Below are 23,653 nucleotides of genomic sequence, written 5' to 3'. Positions count from 1 at the left end.
ACAGATGTTTGTGCTGGTTACAATTTGGCTAATTTTGCAGGTGAAGCTTTTGACATGGATGAGCATGAGGGTGTCATGTTTTCAGTGTGTGGCTGTGTGCAACATGCCAATAGGTGCCATGCCACCTGTGACATGATCTTATCATTCTGAACCGTGCCATGAATGGACCTTAAGGAAATAGTTATCATTCTGAAACCATGCCATGAATGGACCTGAAGGAAATAGTAACATGTGTCTGACAATAGTGCTTCCTTTTCACAATGATGGTATTCTTTTGATCCTGGAAAGTTATCCAATCTTGTTTCAGTGATGTACTCTGCCAGGTCATGGTAACTAAATTATAACTTTCTTATTATCAAGAAATTGAAGTTGATGTAATGGGGAATGCATCATTGTACAAGTGCCCAAGTGCAGTGGAAGCTGATGTTATTTCTATACACAAATCACAAACTATTGACAGAGCAGCCACAATGTTCTAGATAACAGTGTTCTACCCGTCAGATGATCGAGGAAGATACACGAGCTGGGCAATCATAAAAAACCAGAGTCACCCAGCCAGAAATTGGATATAAAAGAGTATATGTAGCATTACAAAATTCACACTAACTCAAGAAACATTCTACTCCATCTCAGGTTTTTACTAATCATAGCATCATATCGACATGGTCATTGGAAGAATCTTCTGACCCGTTGGCTGCGGCTTAATTTCCCATGAAGCCTTTTCATCAGATTCTTCAGGGAGAATGAAAGGCAATGAGATCTCCTTGATCATCAAATCGCCACAAAAGGGGCACTCGCTCGCTACAGCATCATCCAACTGGGACCTCAACTGTCACAGCAAATACGATGGCATTAACTTAGGAACTACAGATTGCTGATTGCAGGATATCATAGTTTGGATTTTACAAACCTTGTCAATTGGCGTCGTGCTGATGACAGATTCACCATTCATGTTTCCACCATTGTCCTTTGCTGCTTTTCTGTCCATTAGGCTAAGTCGCTTTTGGAGGTCCAGTATTTTTTCAGCCTACAGGAGAATGAATTCATCCATGACTAATTGGTACAAGAGATTGAGCTGCAGAAATAACGGGAAAAACTATCGAAATGTTGAACAGAGACTTACTTGCTCTTGGCTCCTACAACGAGTTACATGTGCAATCAAACAATTCGCATGAAAGGCATGTCCACAAGGGAACACATAAAAGGGGGCCATGTGTCCAGCAGATGTATAGCTTCTTCCTACCTGGTGCAATCCTCCAGCAGTCAATATTTTGCGCTTGCACACCTGTTAATTCACAGTGAGTAGTTACCACCATGATATAGCAGCGAAGACAGTCAGCACATAAATCCATAAAACCATCTGAATTGAAATGTTAGGGAAAATCTTAGTTTACTTGAGAAAACAAGAAATGACGACAAAACAGATGCTAAACTATATAGCATGGGCCATCCTTTCTTTTTGCTGTTGCATATTTGCATCTTTACTTACTTGAAATGAAAACAAATATAAACTCATGTAACACTACAAAGAAAACAGAATAGGTACAATATTAGTTGAACTACACCACAATTGTTGGGTACTGTGAGTGAAGGTTTCTCACCCCACATTCCTCCTCACGATCAATTACAGTGTATCTCTGAGCAAGGGCACCGATGTCACTTCTGATGTTGTCTGCCCCTCGAGTAGCATCATCCATCTCCTGTTTCAGCTGCTCAATTTGGCTGTCATAGTCCTTGAGAGATTTGCATATTTCCTCCTGTTTAGATAATTTTTTTCACTGTTATTACTGAGAAAAGAGGTAATGCAGAAATGTGGAATCGTAATAATTAATATTAAATAAATTCATTCAGAGACCCTTTTTTAAAACAAACTTGTATTTGTGGGTCCTCGAGAAAGAAATGAACATTAGGAGGATTTTTTTTCTGTAAGCAGCTGAGACTGCATAAACTTATATCTTACTTTAAAGTCATCAATCAATACAAAGTCTGGAAAAAATGGCAGGATATCCTCAATCTTCAACAAGTTGTTAGTCTCTGATAGGAATTCTATAGCTTTCTTTATGTTCTCTCTCTTGACTCCTTTCTCTTGCTCAATGACATGCTTTGCAACCTTAAGCCACAGTTTCTTTCTAAGCTCTTCATCATCTTCAACTTTATCTGCCTCTGCCTTTGCAAGCTCCAAGTCCACCTAGAAAGGACCAAATAGTGTCAAGGGTTATGAAAGCCTTATGAAATAAGAGCACTAGTGCAGTGGATGATTATCGGATGTACTTAGTAAACTCTTAAATAAATGATAAAACTTAGTGAGGGATGAGGTTTACCTTCAATGCAAGTGCAACAGCTTCTTCGTGCATGGACATCATGCTGTAGATACGAACACAAGCACGCATTCTCTTCTCTTGAAGACATAGACGCAGAGCATACTTGGGGTCATAAAAGAAATCGGGGCCATTTGTTTGTCCTTTACCAAACTTAGTGTCCAAGAATTGCAAAAGCTGAGACTCATCCTCCTGCAGATGAATAAACCAGAGTACACATAAAACCAAAAAGTACAAATAAAAAGGCATTAGTTATATGCATTGACATAAATACACTTGAACTGGAACTGCTAACCTCATAACGAACTGCCCGAAACATGAATGATTACTTGAGTGCAAAGTAAGCAATTACTGCTATTATGCATGGGCACCATAGTTTTAAAATGTTTCCAACACATGAGAAAATATATATACAGTGTTACACGATGATACATGATTTTTTTTCTACTACCTCCACTCCATATTATAGCTACTTCTAGCATTCAAATTTTGTCCCATAATATAGCTGCTTCTCCACCTACTTTCTCATATCAACCAATCACAACCTTCTCTCATCTAATTTCATCCCATAACTTAATATCTCCCCAAAAGTCTAGAAGTATGTATAATATGGGATGTGGAGGTAGTAGTTTGTAACAATAGCAAGATGTAATTTCACAGACAGCAACAGCAATGAATAATTCACTACTGGAAGATTTACCTTCTTGGCATATAGTGAGAGCAACAAATTATGCACTCCGGGATCCTCATTGTTCAAATCTTTGACACAGAATTCCAAGTACTTGATAACTTCATGTGTTTCGTTCCTGCAAGAATTACATTCATCACATCATCCTGATTATGGAAAATAAAGTAGCTACATAGAATTGCAATCTGTTCCACAGCTTATAAACAAAGCTGGCAGCGTAGCAGTGCTTTCAGACGAGCTACAGGGAGCTTTCGACTTGGCTTGCATGCTAATATGCTGGTCGATTTGGAAGAAACGAAACATGCATATTCAACCAGACTTCCAAAAACCCTGAGGCAATCTGTTCGGAGATTGAGGTTTGGTGTCAAGCCGGACTGTTCAAACCTGTAAATCTGTAGAGATAGTGGCCAGCACAGGTTGCTTTTTTTCTTTTCCTTCTGGGCATTGAGCCCAGTTGACAGGCATCCCTGTCGCTGGTGAAAATTTGTAAATCCCTATCCAAATTCTTAATACAGTCTGGTCGGCTGATCAGTTGACTCGGCAAACTTCAAAGTATCACAATATGCATATGGATTTTAAGTGCAACAGAGATAAATTCACTTCCACCAGTAGCAGCAAATTCATTTCAATGTACAAATGTTTCTATATATAGAATTCATAAATTTCCTGGTGTGATGAAACACAGTAAGGCTGTTTAAATATAACGTAACATTCAAGGACTCATATAGTATTATAGCAATAGCCAATAGGGGAAATGGTTTGCGTAAGAAGTCATTTTCTTATCATACTTGGCATGTGGTTCGCTCACATAACGCATCATTGCCGGTATAAGCTTCCCTGGATTCAACTTATTTCTTGCCATCATCCATGATTCAACAGTTTCATAAGCATCTAACATGATTAAATCTGGAGCAAATTTGTACTGCACCAAAGCAGGTTAAAGAAAAATGGCTAGAGTTAGAAAAAATAAATGTGTAATAACAAATCTGTGTAAAAATGCACCTTAATGAACTAGAACAAATAATAAACTTTGTAGAGTTCTATAACTGGAGCATTGAAAGAATAAATTTAAAGACATCATGTACCACAAGTTCTACTAGAACATTATGTCGTTGAAGAACTTCCAATGCTTTTCTTGCTTCTCCTTGCTGACAAAGTAAAAGGTAAAATGCATCAGGACCTAACACCTGAGCTAATGCCAATGGGTTTCAAGCATGAATGATACTCCATATAATAGGTAAAAAGAATGGATTTGATAACTATGATATTTCCAAGATAACTGAACACACTGATTTTGAAGCAATTGGATTCAACGAAAGATGTCTGACAAAGTCCATTAATGTCACAAATATTCCCATTTCCTACTATTCTACACATAAGAATGATCTAAAGACTACAATTGCTCAAAGGGCATAGATAGAAAAGAAACTTGAACATAGGCTATGGTAAGAATGCAAGATCATACTGGCACTGAGCCTGCCCAAAGCATAGGCTAGTGGCATGGCCCTAACCCTAGCCTGATCTATCTGGTCTGGCAAAAGCCCCCATCCCAGAGCATGTTACATGAATTCTTCTCTAAAATAATCAATTAGTTCGTGCCATAACAAACTCTTGTGTTGACCCATAGACCATAGTAGGCTGAATAATTAAGGTATGCATATCTTTGCACCAACATATTTTATAACAAATACAATGTTAATAGCTAGCACTTGGCAGTGTATGGTATGTACCACTTTTATGCTCGACACAAAATAGTGTTTAACAACTTTAAGATGATAAATGCCTGGCACTGACCTGAATATAATGATGAACCACAATTTCATATTGCTCCTTTAAACCAGCAAAATAAACCAGCTCATCCACTCTCCCATAACTGCACAAGATTTCAATATTTCACTCAGGGACTTACACGTATAATCAGCAATGCACTGAAAGAAATGGAGAGAACACAGGACCCTTTAGGTTTATAGTATTTTCCCTTTTAAATAAATAAGCTTTTAAGGTGAGATGGTGTCCCGAAGAAAAGATCCTACTGGTTGTACACAAAACCTGGGCTAGTAAAAGGCCATTACAGCTCTGTGATTATCTTAACTTTCTCTTGATCAAGCCTCTTCTTCTTCATGTGTTGATCAACATTTTTATTATATTAATGTATGAAATATTATAACTACGCAGGTTCTATTCAAAGATATGTAAGTTACTTGTACGATACACAACCGAGAATTCAAACAAACTAAAATATCACTGAAACATACTGTGCAACAATAGTACAACATACCTTTCCAACAGTCTCATTGTTGTTGCCTCATCTAATACATCTTTGCTATCACTTAGGAATGCACGGAATTCAGTTACTATTGAACGATATTCTGAGTCTTTAGACTCTGCTGCAGCATTTGAACTGGTTCCTGTGCCATCTTCCAACAGGAGGCGATTAATCTACAAATATGACACCAAAATATACTGGATAAGCCCCCACAATAACCACAAGTACAAGTATACTGAAATCATGATTGAAGAAATATTTTCCAATACTAATAGCACATATTTTACTGTATTGTACTTTTTTAATGATAAAGAGAATTGTGTATCTTTGTTAGGGTGGGGACAAAAATTTGTACAGAAATGAAAATTGGACACAGCCTTCTTGTCATGAAGATTATGTTATATTAGTTTCGAAGGCTGAAAAACAAACAGTTGGTACCTTGTCCAAGTACAGCTCAGTAGCCCAAGTCGAGATCATCGTAATCTGCATCTTGTCATCTTTAGTTAGGTTATCAAGCCTTCTCAACAAGAAAGTCCTGAGAGCATCCTGTCAAGTTGAGACATATAAAAATTTCATACAAAAAAAATCACAGTATGCCCATGTGTCATGTAAATAGTTACACTAGAGTGAACCTTAGCAACTGTGTACCAAAGAATGACAAAACGCTTCCTCTATGTTGAATTCACAACGTTAATAACATTTATACTATATTTCTCATTACCAATCTTGGAACTGCCAATGCTTGAACTATGCATCAGTGACAAAGATCAGGGGAATAATAATTGAATACATCAATAAGCAAAGATATCTCAGAGAAGTTCTCGACAATATCAAATGGCAGATGAGTATTTTAGAACGATGTCATTTATACAAACATGCAAATACTAAATTAGAAAGTTCGGAGTAAATTACCTGCTCACCAACAGATATAAATTTTAAGCTGATCTCCTCAAATGATAGGATATAATTCATCTGAAACCAAGAAAATATATTTTAGTATCAATGTGAACAGGACAACAAAAAAAGTTTAAAACATTTATTAAGGAACATAATTATACAGTTTGAGGTTAACCTTTGCATAGAAGGAAGCTGCTATATAGTACTCTTTTGTATTGAATGCAGTATCAGCCTACAAAATAACATGTTTTTATACAATAACAGAAGTCATTGATCATCATAAAACAAAAAGGTCCAGTTTATCATTATACTGGGAAAAATAACATAGGAACAAATAGCAGTGCATGAGATCGATGTACAAATGTTCCCATATGTATCAATCTGCGTGAAACAATAAAAATCACCTGCACTTGATAGACTTGGTCCCTCTGGAAGGAATTACGACAATGAGACAGTGCAGTAGCATAGTCTTTCATGTCCAAGTATACTTGCCACATATCACGACCCTCATCAGAAGATGAAATCTAATGACAGATACATCAGCAACACAATTCTGGAATCTGAACTCTGAAAGAATTATTACATGACTCAAAGCAAGAATCAGATGGTCTAACCTGGAATATAGAATTCTCGTCGTATGCATAGAAAAGCCCAGTTGATGCATCACTACAAAGTCCAATGATTCCTTTTGAAATTTCTGGTGAATTATCAACTATAAGTTCCTCCACTATTTGCTGACTGATTCTATTCACTACCTAAAGAATCATGGGTTATGCTTGAGTTAAGTAAAACAACTGGGAAGAAAAATGGTGAAAGGAAGTTAAATAAACACAGAGAAGAGTGTCGTTTTCTTTTAAAGAATTGTACCTTAATCTTGTCCCTTATCAGAAGCAGAAAGTGGAATTCAGACAATGCAAATGACCTTGGCTTGGTGCCAGATTCTCCCAATTTTGAGTAGTCAAAAAAACCTTTATTTTCGACGAAGTTCTCATCCCCACTAGTAGAGCTGCAGAACTAAATTTAGTTTAACAAATTACTATATAAAATAAGAAAGTCCTCCAAACTGACTTCCCCAAAATTCATTTAATAAAACAGAGAAAAGATAAGTATATGATTATTACAGAATGGATGGCAAACTAATAAAAGTAGCATTGCATCAATTCTCCCAAAGGAAAGAAGAAACATCATTGTGTTATGATTCTAAGAGTTCATTGGGCTGGACTTCATAAAACTGTAAAAGTAGTTTTTATAATCATCAAAATACAGCCCAGAAGTAAGAAGGTGCAAACATGTAGTGTGCCAGTGCCAACAACAGACTAAGAAACATTGAAATAAATGTTAGATTAAATTTTGCCCCTCAAGAGAAGCTCAAGCAGCTAGCAGAGAATTATCATGTTTAAAGTCCATAAAGGTTTGAATTATAGAAAACCCTGAACATTCATTGGAGGTCATCTTTTAAGGTACTCATGCAGTCCTGTAGTTCTGTCCAGTGGCATCATTCATGTCAAGTTCTTGAGGGCACAACATTGTGCATTAATTATTGCAAGGCTGCCATTCTAACACAATTTCTATTATTACCACCCCATCTTTTGGCTTTTGCTTGTGCTTATAAGGCAAAATTTGAATTTTCAACCTTAAATTGGAGTTGATTTTAAGGTTTTTTCACCGAAGTTTATTTATAGCCTTGGCTTTTAGATCGCTATGAACACGTATATAAAAGTTTTATTCACAAAGTAATTTCATGTGGCCAAAGTAGACAGTTTACATTTCCCTAAAGAACTTATGGTTAGGAATGGATGATTACATTACTTGCCACATTTCCTATAAGGTCAAAAGGCGTAATTACAAGAAGACATAAGCCTCAGTATATTATGAAAATGACTATGAGCATGCTAACAATTTAACAATTAATTAGTGGCAATTGGATGACATGATGAAACCAACCTAAATCCAAAAACTACAGTTCACCTGTGTTGAGCTCCAAAATTAAGTTCACCATGGTAAATTCCAGAACCAGAGAGCCATCCAAAATGTTTAGCTCTTCTTTGCTTGATAAAGAAATGTAATTCACTGGATTCCATGCAACAGATACATTGTCACAAACTCACTGAATAAAAATATTATAATGTGCAACACAAATTGTAGGTAACTACCATATAGACTATATCAAGTAATACTTACCTACTTGGAATATCTCCTGGGAGCTCCATAAAGTGTATCGCACGATCAGAATAGCTAGCAAAAACAGTCTGTGCAAGATAGTGGTTATTAGAGATCACATCATGAGAAAATGAGTAAATCTTGTAGGTCTGAAATTTTTTTAAAGTAAGATAAAAATCATATATAGAAACTGTTAGCATGAATGTTGCTCTCTAGAATGGCAAGGCATTACAGGCTGTTATAATCACACAAATCTCTCTGTAAAAAAGGGACAGACTGATTTCAGATAGCAGCCTACATAGTGTAGCCCTTTCGAGGCTACTAATTCATGTCGTCAAATCAAGCAATAACATTGATGAGGACTTTGATATCCAATGTGTAAAAATTTAGTCTTTCTTGTCCACTAAATTTCAGTCTGGATTGCCCTATTGCATTCAACATTGGTGTATGCCTTGTAAATTTGCAGCTGATAAAATTGAACAATGAACAACCGTACTTACTTCCAATGAACCTATGCCTGTGAATGAGTACAGGCGTGTCGGCGTGACAGCCATCACATAGAACCTTGTGGCGTTCCCAACCATGGTGGTCTCCATCTGCACAACCAAATTGCTCCATCAAGCTCATTCCAACAAAATAACACCTACACAACACAGGGACACGATGGCCTTTGGCAACAACTCGAACCTGCAGGCCCTTGATGCCCTCTTCCAGTTCAGAGAGCTTAAAGAGGAACTTGACATACTTCTCCTTCTTGTCGGCTTCATCTACTGCCACCTCGAAGATCTGCCCATCCTCTGTCCCCAGGATCATCTCCTTCGTCGAGGCTACATCACCGAAACCACAACAACTCGACAATCAAGAACAAACAAACTGCACGGGCAGCAGGAACGGAAACACAATTTGATCGAGGAACAGTATATGGTTCTAGTAGCTCACCTTCAGTGATGGTTTGGCGGTTCCAAGCGACGGCATTGACGAGGGAGTTACGGAGGCGGGGGAGCAGCCTGGGGCGCGGCCACCTGGCGTGGTGGTAGTACGTCTCGGGGCCCCCCGGGTGGATCACCGTGGCGACGCAGTGCTTACCGCCGGGATCGAGGAACACGCGGTGCACGGAGTGCTCGCCGGAGCGGCCGCTCCCGAGGTCGAGATCTGCAGTAGAGAGGCGCGATCAGCTAAAAGCATGAGCAGCAAAGGAGGCCGCGAGGGCGAGGACGAGGACGAGGAGGGGGAAGAGAGGACGTGCCGTGGGCGTCCTCGAAGGAGAAGTCGTGGCGGACGAGCCAGCCGCGGGAGGTGCCGAGGACGATGACGTCGCTGCCGGCGGCCATGGAGGTGACCACCCCGTGGCCCCTCGCGGCGTGCCGCTCGAGGGGGTCGACGGAGAAGAGCTGCCCGCCGGGGGCGAAGGCGGAGGCGTCCATCCTCGTCGGAGTCGCCTCGCCGGCCGGTCGCCGCGAGCTCGTCGGAGAGGCGATGCGGTCTCCCGACTCCGCCCGTGGGCTCAACACAGGCGAGGTTTTCACAACGCCTTAATGGGCCGAAAATACCGGCCCAATTGACGGCCCAGTAAATCCGTTCCAAATTGCGGCCCAGTTGGGATGGCCCAGCCCACACGAGACGAGGAGGCCAAGGCCCAACAAGGCAGCAACCCAAGTGGGAAGTGGATGGAAACCCTACCCCGCCGCCGGCGCGCCGCCACTTCCCCGCGACACGGCCGGCCTCCGGTCGCCGGAATCGGTTGCGCGCGCCACGAGCAGCAGCGCAGGAGGCAGGCGGGCTGCCGGGGAGGAGGAGAGCAGGGTGGTAAGGCTCCATCCCCCCCTGACTGGTTTCACCCTGGCAGCTACCCCAATGAGGAGTTGCGCTTCTTCTTCTCTCTGTGGAATTTCTAGAGTTGCTTGGAGGAGGCACGCGGTGGCCGGAGCCGGAGGAGCTCTGGGCCAGCAGCCGCACCTGCGCTACCTGGTGCCCAGGCCTCCCGCGCCGCCGCCCATTGGCCTTGCTCTCGGGCGCTACTTCTCCTCTTCATCCCGACGCTCCGCCAAGAGATCCGCCGCGGCGAAGCAGAGTAGCCAGCCGCCGCCGCCGACGCCGACGCCGATGGACGGTGGTGCCGGAGGTGAGCCGTTCTATGTCGTCCGCAAGGGGGACGTCATCGGCATCTACAAGAGCCTCAGCGATTGCCAAGCTCAAGTCAGCAACTCGGTAAAAGACGATCGAAGCATCCTCCTGACTGTTCACTCTACTCTAGCATTAGTTCATATGTTTATGTTCATTCACTATCTCTATCTCTCCTCGCGAATGCATGAATTTCTTGTGTCATTTGCTGCTGAAAACACCATAAGCAAGGCACATTTGGACTTCACTCATCACTGCACCTCAGTTGCATTGTATTCTTGGAACGGTGGAACCACAAGATGGTCCAGTGCTTTCATACACATTTGCGTAGCTTTATCCAGCCGTTTCGCAGGGATGCTAAACTCATTTTGTCGTTGTAGTGGGTATAGACCTAGGAGACACTAAACTCGTTCCTTTGCGGGGATGCAAAATTTATCCTTCTGTTGCTGGTGACATAATAATGTTAGTGAATGCCTGTAGTCATGTCAAAGCCATTTCTTATGTGAAACATGCTTTGCTAGGTATGTGATCCTTCTGTGACGGTGTACAAAGGTTACTCTTTGCATAAAGAAACAGAAGAATACCTCGCTGCACGGGGTTTGAGGCATCCTCTTTACGCCATTAACGCAGCAGATGCAAGAGATGAATTATTTGATGGCCTAGTTCCATGCCCTTTTCAGGTAAAGATGCTATGTTGTAATTTCAGCATTTTGATAAACATGTCCGATGTTTGCACAGATATATTAACATGTTTCCTATTGAAGGATCATTCTCTGTTCCCCGTAGTGAACTGTGCAATGTTAATTTGTTAATGTACACCATCTAGAAATGTGTAATAAAGCTTATGTTTCCAGTAACCACAGTAGCACTTCTTAATTATATTTGCATTTTCTATACTTGTTCAACCTTATTACCATTTTGGTCCATTATACTATATGTTTGAACTTCACCCTTTCTAGGTATTATATATATGATCATCGTCAGAGCTATAGTGGCATGGTTTTTGTAGTATATATATACTTAAATACCGAATGACAAACCACCCCAAATTGTCAGGGTCTTAGTTTCTCTCACATGTATGTCTATTGTCTAAGGCTCATGCCTTGAATGTTAAGTTGATCATTAAATATATCCACCAAGGTGGTTGCATTACTACTTGATTCTGCGGCTGCCCATAACATAGTGTGTGACGCCTTTTGTTTCAGCAACCTGATGGTACTGGGACTTCAACTTTAAAAAGGCCACTAGAGATGGTGAGTATCAATCATTTTCAAGCTAAATGTTAAGAGTATCAATAGGTGTCTGCTGTAGAAAATGTGTTGGCTACATCTACATTTCACATTTCTCTCACCAACAATCATCTGCTGAAGGAACCCGGACCGTCAAAGAAACAGCCCAAAGTTGTCGAACAAGAGCCATTACCTGATAGTTCTGTGAGTGTGAACAATGCAATGTGCAGCTATGCATGCACATTTCCTTCATGTCTGATTACGTGTCCTAGATATTCAATATTAACATTTAATACTTGGGACTTTTTCTGACCAGTGGCCTCATGTTTTGCAGCTGTCCTGTCTTCTTGAATTTGATGGTGCTTCTAAAGGAAATCCTGGGAAAGCAGGTGCTGGAGCTGTAATAAGACGACTAGATGGAACTGTGGTATGTAAACCAACATTACTATGCTGGGGTGTTTTCTTAATCTTCAATTATCATGACTAACTGGTGATGTGTTTTACTGTTTGACTGAAGATTGCTCAACTACGGGAGGGTTTGGGTATCGCAACCAACAATGCTGCTGAATACCGTGCATTGATCCTAGGGCTAAGATATGCTGCCAAGAAAGGATTCAAGTATATCCGTGCTCAAGGAGATTCTAAGCTTGTCTGTAACCAGGTTCGTGTTGTGGCTATGTTCACTACTATTTTTCATGCACTAGCATAGAGCCATCGAGAGATAAGTGAATGTTGTACTGCAATTATTGTGTCTATTAAAACATTATATTTTCAATAAATAGAATTTTTAAAAAGCAAATTTTTAATTTGTGGTTTACTTGATCCGTCATATTCTTCAGCTTTCCTCACCAAAGGATTTTTTTTGGTATCAAACTGACTGTGCTGCATCCATGAGCATAGCTCAAGTTCAGGCATCAGTAAGTAACATGTTGACTTTCTGAAGCAGGTCCAAGATGTCTGGCGTGCTAGGCATGATACTATGGCTGACTTGTGCAAAAAGGTTAAGGAAATTAAGGGAAGATTTCATACATTTCAAATCAACCATGTTTTGAGGGTAGGTATTCCATATCTTTTCTGTCTTCCAAGCTTGCTTTATTTTATTTTAGATCAGCCAGCAATGCAGTATGGCATACGAATTATTGGTGCGACGTTACATTTGAGTTAATTCTTTTTTTGCCATTGGAAGTTGGCAACTCCCTTGTTTGTCCCTCCGGAACTGCCTCATCCATTTCCCTAGTTCTGAAATTTATCCCTCCACACCACCTGACTGGCTGTCCCCAACATCACACTCATCTTGATGCCACCTCTCTTCAAACTTTGAACTGAGTCTCACCTGTTGAGCAGAACAAGGGAGAAGATGAGGTAAAGATGATAAACTGACCAGGCTTTATGGTAAGGTATGCGCAAAATCTGCACAAACTGGATGGCCTTAAACAACAATTAATAACATAGGTTCAAATATAGAGGATAACCGTCAAGGGGTGAATAAAGGATTTTCTCTGCATTATTCTAGTCTTAGTGCTAGAACCTACAGCTCCACATAGCTTGTTGTGTTTCTCATTGGCTAATTGCAAATGCTATACTAGTTTACATGTTCATTCCTGCATCATCTCTAATATGTAAACATGTCCATGCATTTAATATATTTCTAATATTTTATCTCAAACTGTCGGGAACCATGGTTTCAGCAGTAGTGTTTGTTACATGAGCCTCCTGAAAGCCTGTTCAATCATAGCTCATTAAGCATGGGCAGTCATCAAGTGGTGCTTCGTGTACTATTAAAATTGCATAGCGCTGAGTTGGAAATTGCTCCAAACTGCTGGCAGCTAAAACTTTAGTCACCATGCCACTCACATTTTCTTATTGCATAGGAATTTAACACGGATGCTGATGCTCAGGCTAACTTAGCTGTTGAACTTCCTGGTGAGAAATTGCTCTCAGAATTCACTTCCATGCTGGTACAATGACTTGGCTGTTGAACTTCCTGATGGCTTCCTTTCTGCAGTTGGCGAAATTCAAGAGCAGGCAAACTTTCCATGACCAAGTGATTGTGCTTGAGTGCAACTTGTGCATTGCACCGTTTTATTTCCAGTTGACTCAGACCCAATGACTCGAATGTAGGAGCAGGTGTCACCAAATTTACAGTTGGCCAGCGTTGTTACTGGCCTGAACTGCGATGCTGACATGGAAATTTCAGTGGGAGGGAAGTCTCTAAATTTCTGGTTAGTGGCATAGTGCTGAATGAACTGGAGGCTAGCAATTAAGCTTGTTCCCAGCAACAATACTGTGTAACTGTCAACTGTTTTTGAGCCAGTATGAGGTGATGCAGTGAGTAGATCCGTGTAACGAGATACAGATGAGCAGTGTAACAAAATACAAATGCATAGGGTCTGTGTTGCCTGTTCATTACGAATTGAAAGGTGAAAATAACACGCGATTCTTTTGCTTTGCAAAAAAATTGAGAGAAATGAAGGTTGGCATTGTTAAGAATTCAAAATAGCTTAGGAACAGAGTAAAAAATAATCTGTTGAGAGTGGGATTTGAACCCACGCCCTTTCGGACCAGAACCTTAATCTGGCGCTTTAGACCAACTCGGCCATCTCAACTTGTCGGTATGGAATTACACAGAACAATTTGATTTAGTAGATTATTATATGGACAACAGATTCCTCCAACTATTATACACACTCGAGTTGTATTTTCTTGTCCATGGCTCTTTCTTGCCTTCCATCTTCTGATTTCAAGTTAGACAATTAAACAATCAGTCGTAACTGGAACATCTTGGGCTTATTTCGTTTTAGTTCAATCCTTCTTTTTCTACTGTCCGCTCCAAAATAACTCCTCTTTGTCTAAATAACATCAATCATAGCTCATTAAGCATGGGTAATCATTTGTCAAAAATAAGTTCTTTTCTTCTCTTGCCTACCTCTATATATATATTGATACACTTTATTCCTTTAATACTCCTTGCTAGCTCGCGGTCTAACTATCCACCATACTACTCTACTATTAATAAGTGTTACTTTGGGTTTTTTCCTATATACCTTGTTATAAACACATTAAGTTAAAAATGATTTTATTTTGAGACAGAGTACCCAATAGCTAAATAGGTTACCTGAGTATGCATCCCAAGTCATTTGTTAAATGGTGTAATGCTTTTTAAAAAAATTGTATAGTAGTTTTTGAAAAAAAATCAAATATACCATCTTTTAAAATGTATCGGTTGATACTTTTTAATCATACATTAATATCACTTCTTTTTTATCAGTAAATGGTTTATCTCTATAACTTAAAAGCGGAGTCATCATCCTCTTCACTGCGGCGTTATTAAAAAAAACCATCACGTCACCAAAAATTATCGCTTCCACAAAAAAACTAGTTTCTTAAAGGAAAAATGTTTCTTTTCTCTGAGCATGTGAACTTATGCAATCTATTATTAATTATATGGATATGTTATATATTATTAGTCAATCAAAATAAGCATCTGAGGTCCTGGGTTAACTCTCACAACATGCCCGTCGAGGTGTTTATAGGGGGTTTGCGTGCATACGTTTTAAGAGAGAGTTGCGTGCGTTGTACTGTGTTCTTATTAAAAAAAATACACTACAATTTACGAACGGACCCTTTTGTCTGATGTGGTGTAGTAAGATAGCGTCAACAAAGTGATACGTATGTTGGTATGTTGGATCCGATGGGCACTGGAATACTGGATTATCTCTGATACTCAGACATAATAATAATAACAACAATAACAATAATAATAAACTTGACGATCGGACATGACCAGATTCAGGGAAAATCCACTTGGACCGTGTTGCTGGGAGATAAAAGATTTTATATTTTTTTATAATTATTTAAAAGTATAAGCGATAGAATTAACTAGTTAAAAATACACTTTAAAAAGATAAAATGATAAACACATATAAACATTTTTGTAAAATAAACAAACTGTTTAACAGTTTAGAAAGCTTTTAAAAAAAACTTAAAAGACTTTGAGAATAATCTATGAGAAAGAACTCAGCCTTGCTCCAAACTGAGAAGTACACAGCAATCCTATCAAAGCTGCACATAATCACATGGGGCAGAAACCAATGGAAAGGGCACTCAAATAAAGCATATTTGCAAACGGCATATTTTTGCTTGTCAAAGAAAAAAAAGGCAAACGTCACATTTACAAACAAAAATAATCTATGAATACAACTTTTATTTGTATTCTTAACAATCTAAAAAAAACTAGGCTGAAAAATAAACTACCATGAAAAAAAAACACAAAATAAACTATAATTTTAAGGTTGAAAATTCAAAGTTTACTTATAAGCATTTGAAAAACAAAAAGATGAGGATCAGAGAAATATGTATTCCTTTTCCTCATCTTGAAGAACTCGCAGTGCAGTTTATGAGGAAGAAACTGCAAGCACACACATGGGGTGAAGGTGAAAACTGAATCAAGGAAAGAACCAAAATCAAGAAAATAACCAGCGATACACGGCATGAACGCTTGACAAAAAGAAGAGTACACTGCAACTCATCGTATCTGACATAAAACAGGGATATTAGTTGGGGTGGTTCAGCGTAATCGATTACCACCTAGTACGGGCCGTAAGTCACATGAGACTGAAATTACATGAGTTAACACAAGGCCTCTCTACCGGAAGACCAGTAAGGTCATGTTTAGAGGGCATTTGATCCTGACCATGAGAATCATCTGCAAATCCAGGTTTATGCCCCATCAGCTTGGAAAGGGTTGGCAATCTCATCTGTTCCGTCAGTTGGCGAAACAAGCATTACAGCTGTACCCCTGCAGACCTGCAACAAACAGCCATTGGAGTTAGGTGTCAGGAAGATGAAGTCAGCCAGAAAAAATCAAAAGGAATCATGGAGAATACTAGCTCTTGATTTGATATTATATTTATTTACACACTGTTTTGTCGCGAATCTGATTGAAACATGTTAAAAAAAAGAGAGAGAAACTACTGCAGAATCCAGTGCAATGCAAAATAATCATACAAGATGGCATTGAATACCTCTCAGAACTACAATCGCCAAGCTTTATAAATAATATAGGAGATAGATAACTCTTGAATATTGGAATCCATACTGTAAAGAAACTTACAATCAGACCAAGCTGTCTGGTTTTCCCCGATAGTTTCAATGGATCGTCTTGCTCTGTAAAATGAGACAGCATATGTGAAGTGTGAGCTTCATTAAACTTTGCAAAGAAAGATATAACAAGGCATTTCTTATCTACAAGTTTACTAGCAGTACTCCCTCCAGTCATGCCTATTTGACATTGGGAGAACTAAAACTTAGTTTATATGTTATTATCCTGCTGTATTTCAGCCCAATCTTCTGTGTATACAACAGTAGACTAACATCATATAAAATACAAGATGCATGAGGGCAGAAATTTCTTCTCAGTAAGATTAAATAACAAACATATAGATTGTGATTTTATAGTCCAAAGTGATGGGGATTAAACAAAACAGTGCTGTATCATGTATGCAGCAGTACCTCTTTCAAATTCAACTGCTTCATCAAGCACCAAGTTGAGAAGCTGGTCATATCCCTTCAAAGTCCCTGTAACTGCAAACATAGAAATATTAAAGATATGGTGTGTCGTGTGGTATTAGTGTATTACAACAAACTGCAAGATAACAAGAATGATTTCTAGTTTTCTGGAAATTGGAACCATTCTACTGTCAATTGGACTAGTAACCTGCCATTGATTGGTTTAATTGTCAGTGCAGGGGAAAGAATACCCGCATTGAAGAGAACCTTATAATGCTGCCTCATAATTCTTCACAACAGACATTTGTATAAGATGAACATAAAACATACCAAGAGTAAAGAATCCACAGATAAATCATGTAATCAAATCAGCAGGTGAGGGCGAAACGTGTGGCCAAAGTGAATTGGCAAACTCTATCTCCAGAATATGCGGATGGGCTTAGGAAATAGGAAAAGCGAGTTTATTTTCAATCTTTATCTTAATGTGCTAACAGTTAAACTCCTTGCAACTATGGCAAATAATGTCAAAACTTGAGATATCACCTAAGTTCAGATTACTCATTTGCTTGAAGAAGTTTCTAGAGCATATGAATTTATACCACTCTGTACGTAAAATGATACTGATAAAAGAAAAAACATGAAAGATGAAAACTTGTCAGACAATTATCTGGATAGCCAGCCATGAGAGTGACCTTTATTGTCTAGATGAAGTTAGCTACAAATAAAACACAAGGCGTAATTCAAATAAATATGCAACCACAGAATCTGGTATCTGTCAGCATGCAACATTGAAAAGAAAATCTAGAAGGGCTTGGGAGAGAAATATGGAAGAAAGTAAGCTGGATAAAATCCATTTCCACGGAAACATTTTGGTGCTGCTGAAATTCTAAATGCATGCAAATAAAATGCTGGTGAAATCCATGTCGAAGAGATTGATATGAGCTCATTTAGAGACTTGCTCATAATGAAAGAATATGAGCTCATTTATAGACTTACTCATTATGAACGAATATGAAGGAATTAGGAAATGCCAATTGATAAAGTAGCTACTTGTCTGCCCGATACAAGATAAGGTGGCTCTGACTTGAAAATATTTTTTAAACTGGGTGGCCAGACAGCAGGATCCATGACTAGAAATACTAGAAGAAGGCCAATTTGTGACAATTTTGTTACCCTCAGAAAGACAAAATCAGAATGTCCCCTTTTTAGAAGCAGCCCATGAACTTTGTGCTAAACCCCCGTTTTGAACTAAAACCAGGCATGTTGAAACAGAGTCACCAGGTTCGTGGTTCGCAGTCGATGTGGTTTATTGTCTGGATCTACGGTTGGTTCATGAACCATATCACCATCCCTTATGGTTGATAAGGAACAAACATGAGAGAGATAGAGAGGTGGATTGGGCATATGTGGGTTGGATGGTTGACAGCACACTTAGTATCTTTTGTTGGATTTTCTTTTCCCCCTTATTCTCTTTCCTATATACTATGCAATATATTATTTCTCATGTAAATTACAAATATATATATATAGATTGGTTGATTGACCAGGGTCATCGATCCAAGATTTTTGGGTTCATATCCCACGTCCCTAATTATTTAATTGAGATTATAAATAAGGTGGGGGTTATATGAAACTCTCATAGCATAAAACTTGTGGTAATATGCCACAAGTCATAATACCCGTGGTTTTCTGCAACTTCCACTATAAAATGTGTAAAGTTTACTCATAATACTATCATTTTACCATCCATCATTTGAAAACTCAAAATTATGTGCTGTACGCATTCGGAGGACATGTTAAAACTAGTCACAAGAATGCGGCGGTCGAAATCTTAGACCGTTCCTGTCGACTGGAGCTTTGGCTTCGAATTGATTATGCCCTACTCAAAAAAATTTCCGCAGACCTAGCGTCTCCTGCCCCTACCACTGCAAGGCTTCTCGGTATGTGATTCCACCCAAAGTTCTAAACCAACTCGGAACTCTACGCGCGTACCAGGATTCAACAATCAACCAAACACGTAAAAAATGGTGCAAACAGGCTAGCAACCAACCTTGCCTGCCGCCGGTGAGCTTGACCTGGACGCCCTTGTCGACGAACTTTGCCAGGTCCAGCACCGTCTCCTTGCGCCCCGACTGCTCCAGCAAACACAACACAGGATCAATCCATCCACCCAAACATCAACCGGAAACCGGATCGATCCATCGAGCAACCGAAACCAGAGATGGGAGAGGGGAGAGGGGAGAAGGTAGGGTTTACGGCTTTACCATCCTTGAAACCTGCGAGGCAAGGAGGCGAACGAGGAGCTATCAGATTCCGCTACAAGATCCGAGACGGCGGGTGGGAGAAGAGGCGGCGCCCGCCGGCGGCTTACCGGAGTTGGCGGCGAGTGGTGGCGGCGGCGGCGGCGGCGGCGGACGCGGGGTGCTGATGTTTTTCTTTTTTATATTCATTTTTTTTTTCACGCTTTCACTATATAGTGCAAGTCAGTTGGGCCGTCGGCCCATTACAGACGAGGCCTAATTGTTGCAAACTTGCAATGGGTATGATCTGAAGCCCAAGTAATAATGTGATAAAACCTCTAAAAAGTATGGGATAATCTACTCTGTTATTGTTAATTGAGTTTACCCCAACTCAAGGATTAACATTGTCATTGTCACTTTCTGTAATATATAAGTGAGTTTGTAAATTTTTTTACAATATGATATTGGATTGGGATTACTTTTTCAAATATAGCACAAGGGCTCTTATATAGTTGCAAGGTTAACCATTGATTTGTGTGTAGCATCATTAAATAACGTAAATTTTGTAAATAAGTTTCAATATTTTTGTATTTATTTTTGTTTGTAAAATATAATTTATCCGTTATATGCCACGTATATTTTTAAAAAATATATTAAAGTATGTAAACATACTTTTAAGTTGTGCAAGCATGGTATGAAAAAATAATATTTTTTTGCAACACCTAATGGTATAAATCAATCGTTAACATTACATGTTTATAAGGATACTTTGGGAATTTCTGAAACAAAAAATCATTGGCCCAATGCCATATTGTAGAATAATTGATAAACTCATTGGTGTATTATAGAAATTGACAATGTTGGCAAATTACTAAAATGTGATAAAACAATGGTAAAAAATATTCTCTCCCTCTTAAAATATAGCTATCTTTCATATTTAAATTTTGTTCCAAAAATTAGCTTCTTCTTCCATTAGATACTCATCTTAAATAATCACAACCATCTTGTTTAATTTATCCATCTACTTCCTCATTTCAAACCAAAGGATCACATTCATCCTCCAATTAGTTTCACCACACTCTTTAATCCTTCCAAATAGTATTGTAGCTATATTTTAGGACGGAATAAATATGTGATTAAAAAGTACAGATTTTTTGTAAAAAAGTTTTTTTTTTTGTAAAACACGATGTTTTACTATCATAGATTAAGAAACTACATGTATCATAAATTTTGACATAACCGCAGATATTATGGTCATAAGGTTTGACTTTTTTTTTATGGGCAGAAAAGATCCCGTTTTATAATGTAAGATATTTTGATTTTTTTTCTTGGAATGTTTGACCATTTGTCTTATTTAAAAATTATAGAAAAATCATTTATTTTGCTTGTGACTTACTTTATTATCAAAATAACTTTAAACACGACGTGTAATTTTTTTATATTTGTACTAAATAAGATGAATGATCAAACATTAAAAAAAAGGTCAAAAATCTTAATGTATGAAACAGAGGTAGTGGTGTGTAAGAAAAAATGGTCATACATCAGTATACATATGCGGTAATAATTTTGGGACGAAGGCGGTAAAATCATAAGTAAGTGGGTACGCTGGCATGCGTACATATATATGCGGTAAATGCTGCGCACTGGCGCATACCGCCACCGCCAGCCGAGCGTAGCTTGCTCCGGAAGACCGAGTGATCATCTCGAGGCTTGAGCTGCGCGCGGCTGCCTAGCTAGCTACCTCTTCGTCTCCATTGCAAACCCCCCACCCCGAGCTAGCTCGAACAACCTTGCTAGCTAGCTAGGGCTTTGATCATCGATCGATCGGCACGTCGCCGTCTGTCTCTCGCGCCGCCGCCCGGCCGGAAATCGATCGATCTCGTCGTCATCAGTCGATCGATCCCCAGCTCCCCGGCCAGCCTCTCTCGCGCGCGGCGCAACTAGCTAGCTACGCTACTCTCGCCACTCGCCATTGCTCCTCTCTTAGCTAGCTTCTACTTCTCCATCGATTTGCAGCTTAGCTAGCTAGCTGCATCGAAATATCCATGGCCGCACTCCCCAGTCCGATCGATTGCTGGTAAGGATCGATTCATCATCATCTTCATCATCAGCTGCAAGATAGTACTTACTATCAAATGTGCATGGGCTCTATCATCTGAGTGTGATGGACAGATTTGTTTTTCTCCATCAATCTTGCACTTTATTATCGGGAAAAGCCTTTTCTTTTCTTTTTCTTTTTTCTTTTTTGCATCTGTGTTCTTTGGGAGGTTTACCTAGCTCTAGCTATCATCTCATAATCTCCATTTTCAGTAGACAGAAATTTATGCGTGTGTGCAATATAAACCACCAAGCCTCCATTGGGGAAAAAAACCCTACCAATGCTGAGACTAAATTAGGAGTGATTAATTCAGGTGGTGTTTAGTTGCCAAGATTTTTTGGTAAAAATATTATATTGAATGTTTGACCGGATGTCGGAAGGGGTTTTCAGACACAAATGAAAAAACAAATTTCAGATTCCGGCTAGAAACCGCGAGACGAATTTTTTGAGCTAACCAATCCATCATTAGCACATGTTGGTTACTGTAGCACTTATGACTAATCATGTCCTAATTAGGCTTAAAAAATTCGTCTCAAGATCTCTTTCACAATTGTGCAATTAGTTTTTTGATTCATCTATGTTTAATGCTTCATTTAAATATTCAAAAGTTCGATATGATGTTTTTGGGGAAAATTTTTAGAAACTAAACAACAAGGCCTCAGTTTGGTTTTTCTCTTTCTTGTCAGAGACCCTTAATTAATTTGGGAACACGTTAGAGCTAAACCGCCAGATATATACGCTTAATAGGGATATGCCTGGAGGTAGCTTACATGTATATACACGAATTTCATGAACATTTATGTGTATCATCATATTTACAAAATGAAATCATATACTTAGTAGCAAATATATCGATATGTATATATTATTAACAACCGGATCTCTAGTCCATTTGTAAGCATTTCAAAATGATAGCTGTAATCCGCATTTGATATACTACACATGTTTTATACTATAAGATATTTTAGCCTTATCTAGATTTATTAATTAATTGATATATATGGTTTTGATATATCTCTAGATGCATTATTCTGAAATAGTGAACACTAATGTTTTCGCATGACTGTAAATATATACCTCCCCAAAGTCATAAATCGAAATGAATGCATGTCCCATAAATTCAACTATATACGTGTGTGTGACAAGAAAAACACCTCCAGGGAACATACGTAGTAAGAGATAAATTTGATGATTTGACACTCTTCGTTGACCAATTATTTACGTTGATACTTGTGAGTATGATATGTGGGACCATCTAAATCAATGATAGTGGACTAGAATGTCAAATAACCGAATTTTAATTTTACGAGTGTCAAAAAGTCAAATCCCTTGTAGTAAGAGGGGCCCATGGCTGAACATGCTACTTCAATTAATTCCTTTTAGAACTTCAAATCAATTAATTGACTTGCAATGTTCTTTTTTTTAGAAAGGGAGACGCACCTCTACCATTTCCATTGCTATAAATGAAGCTAGGTTAAACAGATCAATGTATCTCAAAACACTAAAGCATTTGTCACTGTTTGTTGATGATGCCCATATTCTCCCAACATTCAACAGAAGATCAGCTATATTCAAACTACCAGCAAAGGCTAATTAAGCCAAAGGATCCATTAAAACCACCATGATACATCAGTAGTTCATTACAACAAAGGAGTTTCTATCCACACATGAATTGAGAAGGTCAAAATGAACTGTATTTCAATTTTCTAACAACAAGTTTCCAGATAGTGCAGCTAGGGTTTACCAGCTCCAGTTGTCTTGCATTGAGCCTCCAAGCCATATCTTGATCCATATACTTCACAAGCCACTGCTTTAGTAGCTGTCCCCCCAATTGCAAGTTTGCAAATTTCTTTGCTTTTCCTCCTGCAAAATGGACCAAGAAGAGATTCATAAGCAACTGTAGTGTATTAGTTCAATTGGATCTTTTTTACTGACTTTTAAATATTTGTTTCACTACTTGTCTTATTAAATTTTTGGTACGAATATGCAAAATTATAAGTGATGTTTAAAGTTCCTTTAATGATAAAACAAATCATAACAAAGTAAATAATAATATGTCAATTTTTAAATAAGACAAATGGTCAAACATATATCTAGAAATCAACGACGTCAAACATAGAAAAATGGA

At 38.8% G+C, this 23,653-nt stretch overlaps 3 protein-coding genes and 1 non-coding gene across 4 annotated transcripts; 1 reads left to right on the top strand and 3 right to left on the bottom strand.

The window, feature by feature from the left end:
• Positions 1–399: 399 nt before the first annotated feature.
• Positions 400–9,804, bottom strand: LOC102712747 (vacuolar sorting protein 18). The gene is made up of 23 exons (XM_006659826.2): positions 9,576–9,804; positions 9,269–9,481; positions 9,017–9,156; positions 8,830–8,925; positions 8,351–8,418; positions 8,138–8,239; positions 7,037–7,175; positions 6,784–6,924; positions 6,574–6,693; positions 6,345–6,401; positions 6,185–6,244; positions 5,711–5,818; positions 5,285–5,445; positions 4,801–4,879; positions 4,092–4,154; positions 3,795–3,928; positions 3,019–3,124; positions 2,322–2,510; positions 1,961–2,188; positions 1,602–1,757; positions 1,124–1,285; positions 911–1,027; positions 400–829 (listed from the first exon to the last, which is right to left on the bottom strand). Exons 1-23 carry the CDS (start codon positions 9,751–9,753, stop codon positions 653–655), a joined length of 2,994 nt encoding a protein of 997 aa, XP_006659889.1. The 5' UTR covers positions 9,754–9,804; the 3' UTR covers positions 400–652.
• Positions 9,805–10,011: 207 nt separating this feature from the next.
• Positions 10,012–14,014, top strand: LOC102712467. Its single transcript, XM_015840232.2, has 9 exons — positions 10,012–10,537; positions 10,972–11,130; positions 11,656–11,703; positions 11,821–11,883; positions 12,014–12,106; positions 12,197–12,340; positions 12,626–12,733; positions 13,551–13,602; positions 13,685–14,014. The coding sequence occupies exons 1-9, from the start codon at positions 10,184–10,186 to the stop codon at positions 13,717–13,719; spliced, it is 1,056 nt and encodes a 351-aa protein (XP_015695718.1). The 5' UTR covers positions 10,012–10,183; the 3' UTR covers positions 13,720–14,014.
• Positions 14,015–14,204: 190 nt separating this feature from the next.
• On the bottom strand, positions 14,205–14,285 carry TRNAL-AAG. The gene has a single exon. It is a non-coding gene; the product is annotated as a tRNA-Leu (tRNA).
• Positions 14,286–16,214: 1,929 nt separating this feature from the next.
• On the bottom strand, positions 16,215–19,581 carry LOC102706674 (sm-like protein LSM7). The gene is made up of 6 exons (XM_040526982.1): positions 19,559–19,581; positions 19,452–19,463; positions 19,238–19,319; positions 17,191–17,262; positions 16,793–16,845; positions 16,215–16,485 (listed from the first exon to the last, which is right to left on the bottom strand). Exons 2-6 carry the CDS (start codon positions 19,452–19,454, stop codon positions 16,399–16,401), a joined length of 297 nt encoding a protein of 98 aa, XP_040382916.1. The 5' UTR covers positions 19,455–19,463; positions 19,559–19,581; the 3' UTR covers positions 16,215–16,398.
• Positions 19,582–23,653: the final 4,072 nt, after the last annotated feature.

The sequence above is a fragment of the Oryza brachyantha genome, chromosome 8, assembly GCF_000231095.2.
Source record: "Oryza brachyantha chromosome 8, ObraRS2, whole genome shotgun sequence".
NCBI lineage: Eukaryota > Viridiplantae > Streptophyta > Magnoliopsida > Poales > Poaceae > Oryza > Oryza brachyantha.
This window is presented reverse-complemented; position numbering and strand designations above follow the sequence as displayed.

Excerpts from the sequence above, each read along its gene's own strand:
- LOC102712747 (XM_006659826.2), bottom strand. The coding sequence starts at position 9,753 with ATGGACGCCTCCGCCTTCGCCCCCGGCGGGCAGCTCTTCTCCGTCGAC. Across the intron at positions 9,482-9,575 it reads CTCCTTCGAGGACGCCCACG|ATCTCGACCTCGGGAGCGGC; the intron begins GCACGTCCTCTC and ends TCTCTACTGCAG. Across the intron at positions 5,819-6,184 it reads TTATATCTGTTGGTGAGCAG|GATGCTCTCAGGACTTTCTT; the intron begins GTAATTTACTCC and ends TCAACTTGACAG.
- LOC102712467 (XM_015840232.2), top strand. The coding sequence starts at position 10,184 with ATGAGGAGTTGCGCTTCTTCTTCTCTCTGTGGAATTTCTAGAGTTGCT. Across the intron at positions 11,704-11,820 it reads TAAAAAGGCCACTAGAGATG|GAACCCGGACCGTCAAAGAA; the intron begins GTGAGTATCAAT and ends CATCTGCTGAAG. Across the intron at positions 12,341-12,625 it reads CTAAGCTTGTCTGTAACCAG|GTCCAAGATGTCTGGCGTGC; the intron begins GTTCGTGTTGTG and ends TTTCTGAAGCAG.
- LOC102706674 (XM_040526982.1), bottom strand. Across the intron at positions 16,846-17,190 it reads AGCAGTTGAATTTGAAAGAG|AGCAAGACGATCCATTGAAA; the intron begins GTACTGCTGCAT and ends CTCATTTTACAG. Across the intron at positions 16,486-16,792 it reads CCAGACAGCTTGGTCTGATT|GTCTGCAGGGGTACAGCTGT; the intron begins GTAAGTTTCTTT and ends TGTTTGTTGCAG.